A 3332-nucleotide genomic window follows, 5' to 3' on the forward strand; every position below is an offset into this window, starting at 1 on the left:
TCGTTATACGTACCTATGTTATCGAGATGTTGTTGTGTTATGCACTCTTCCCGTTATACGTACCTATGCTATCGAGATGTTGTTGTGTTATGCACTCTTCTCGTTATACGTACCTATGCTATCGAGATGTTGTTGTGTTATGCACTCTTCTCGTTATACGTACCTATGCTATCGAGATGTTGTTGTGTTATGCAGTCTTCCTGTTATACGTACCTATATTATCGAGATGTTGTGTTATGCACTCTTCCCGTTATACGTACCTATGTTATCGAGATGTTGTTGTTATGCACTCTTCCCGTTATACGTACCTATGTTATCGAGATGTTGTTGTGTTATGCACTCTTCTCGTTATACGTACCTATGTTATCGAGATGTTGTTGTGTTATGCACTCTTCTCGTTATACGTACCTATGTTATCGAGATGTTGTTGTGTTATGCACTCTTCCCGTCATACATATCTTTGTTATCGAGATGTTGTTGTGTTATGCACTCTTCCCGTTATACGTACCTATGTCAAGGAGATGCTGTTGCTTTTTGCTCTATCTTCATTATATACAGTGATTGTACAAAATAATGTAAACACCTGAACTTTTTAATTTCAAGTTTTGTAGCCATAATGCAAGTTAACTGTGCATTAAATTGTTCTACACCATTGCATTTGTTTTTATACGAATGGCAGGTTATTGTTTGTTGTTGTTTTTTCAGAAAAGGGTTCTTAAAATGTGAAGCTAAAAATCCCTTTCAGATTTCCAAAGAGGCATGATTGTAGATGAACGTATAAGCAAATCATCAGCGACACAAATATCTAAAATAATGAATGTACCCCGCGGAACAGTGACGTCAGTGACATAAAATAGTAAGTTTACCCCCGCGGAACAGTGACGTCAGTGACATAAAATAGTGAATGTACCCAGAAGAACAGTGACGTCATTGACATAAAATAGTGAATTTACTCCGAGGAACAGTGACGTCAGTGACATAAAATAGTGAATGTACCCCGAGGAACAGTGACGTCAGAAACATAAAATAGTGAATGTACCCCGAGGAACAGTGACGTCAGTAACATAAAATCGTGAATGTACCCGAGGAACAGTGACGTCAGTGACATAAAATAATGAATTTACCCCGAGGAACAGTGACGTCAGTGACATAAAATAGTGAATTTACCCCGAGGAACAGTGACGTCAGTTACATAAAATAATGAATATATCCCGAGGAACAGTGACGTCAGTGACATAAAATAATGAATATATACCGAGGAACAGTGACGTAAAACAGTGTATGTACCCTGAGAAACAATATCAAAAGTGACGTCAGTGAGATCGAAAAATAAAACTGAATCACGTAAATACAATAGTGGTCGAAAACTAAGTTGACAGATGAACATTAAGACGAGTAATGAGACGAAAACACAAGAGTATTTGGTCAAAGGTTAGCCTGCAACAACCAATCTCTGTCAAAACAGTTCTTTGGTGGGACAGTGGTAATCCTACTAACCTACAACGTTAACATCCCGAGTTCGGTTCTCCCCAGTAGACCCAACAGATAGCCCAATGTGGCTTTGTTTCTAAAACAAACGTATACACATAGTCATGACAACTCCAAGGGAACTAACTACACAACACCGGTTACCATGGCAAGTCTACCTTTCGGGATCCTCTAATAACAAAAACGAAATGCAAAAGTCAGACTAAAATGGTGTCAATAAGAAAACACTTGAACCGACAATCAAAGGAACAATGTGGTTTCATAAGATTAATCATATTTATACTTTTCCCACCAAATGGGCGTGTTTACATGTGGTGAAAACCACAAGATTCTTTCAACCCCGAATATCGTGAGTGATAAGTTAAGCCTGGTGAAGGCTATGTGGTGATATGGGCAGCTTTTTGTTGGACTAGCTTAGGGCTTATGATCTCAGTAAAAGGTAAAGTGACAGCAAATTATTACTTAAACTTTACTGCAGATCAGGTTAACCCTTTGGTAAACATTTTATATCCAAACGGAGCTGGTTTGTTTCAGGAGGACAATTCACCAATTCATACTGCTGGAAAAGTTAGACTCGTTTATTGAAACATGAGGAAGAGTTTGTGATCCTATGTTGGCCACCATACTCAACGGATTTAAATGTTATCAAAGCTCTCTGGTGAGTTCTCGAAACCGATCTCAGAAGCAGAATTCCATGACCAATATCACTTCAACTGTTACAAAAAACTTTGGTCGTCGAATATTCAAAACTATCATTGTTAAATTGACATCATTGTTTACTCATGGTGATCATTGTTAAATTGACAGCATTGTTTACTCATGGTGATCATTGTTCAGTTGACATCACTCTTTACTCGTGGTGACCATTGTTCAGTTGACATCACTCTTTACTCGTGGTGACCATTGTTCAGTTGACATCATTCTTTACTCGTGGCGACCATTGTTCAATTGACATCATTCTTTACTCGTGGCGACCATTGTTCAATTGACATCATTCTTTACTCGTGGCGATCACTGTCTGATGGACATCATTGTTTACTCGTAGCGATCACTGTCCGATGGACATCATTGTTTACTCGTGGCGATCACTGTCCGATGGACATCATTGTTTACTCGTGGCGATCACTGTCCGATGGACATCATTGTTTACTCGTGGCGATCACTGTCCGATGGACATCATTGTTTACTCGTGGTGGATCAACTCCATATTACTAAATAATATGTAGAAATTACCAAGAATTTCCTTTATTTTTTTCCAATCCCCATATATCCGTACATATGAAAAATGCAGACATTTGACAATTACAGTATACATAGAGGTTTACAATGGCTTCTCTTGTATCAAAAGCAGGTTTATATCTATCTTATGATTATTTTTCTAGAATGCAAGATATTCTACAAAATGACAAGAATCGTTAGCGGTTTACATAACTGAAACTTATTCAGAAAACTGAGAACCATAGTATTCATACATGCTGTCTTTTAGTTTTAATGCTGGCATAAGAAAGCAAAATAAATTTCCCTAGTACCGAAACTCAAGGTTTTCCTGCATGATTTACATCTTAAATAATGGTTGTAATTGTCCTTGTCCACTTAGTAGTTTTACAGAAAATTGAGACGGAAATTATCAAACACTACGTGAAAAACCTCTTCGTAAAAAACGTTTGGTGACACGTGCGTGGTAAATGTACTGCCAGAAACTATCGGAAGAATGGCTAAGAACATAAAATACTGAAACATCCTTCACTTAACTGCAAATCAATAAGTTTTATATATCATTAATATGCAGATTCGTAGATAAACAGATAAAATAAATACAATAACTGGTTGGTTCCTGCTGAAAT

General features: G+C 37.4%; 1 protein-coding gene across 5 annotated transcripts in view; it reads right to left on the minus strand.

Moving 5' to 3' along the window:
- LOC106462238 (zinc finger protein castor homolog 1-like) overlaps positions 1-3332 on the minus strand; it is a 242118-nt gene that overhangs the window by 58008 nt on the left and 180778 nt on the right. The window contains exon 1 of one of the 5 annotated variants that reach the window (XM_022389433.1): positions 2306-2340. The exons of the other annotated variants lie outside the window; for them this stretch is intronic. Coding sequence (XP_022245141.1) covers positions 2306-2318 — 13 coding nt within the window. The 5' untranslated portion in view covers positions 2319-2340. Of the gene's footprint in view, positions 1-2305; positions 2341-3332 lie in introns of those variants that run through there. 5 annotated transcript variants of the gene reach the window in all.

This window comes from Limulus polyphemus, unplaced genomic scaffold, assembly GCF_000517525.1.
Source record: "Limulus polyphemus unplaced genomic scaffold, Limulus_polyphemus-2.1.2 Scaffold1123, whole genome shotgun sequence".
In the NCBI taxonomy this organism is placed as follows: Eukaryota; Metazoa; Arthropoda; class Merostomata; order Xiphosura; family Limulidae; genus Limulus; species Limulus polyphemus.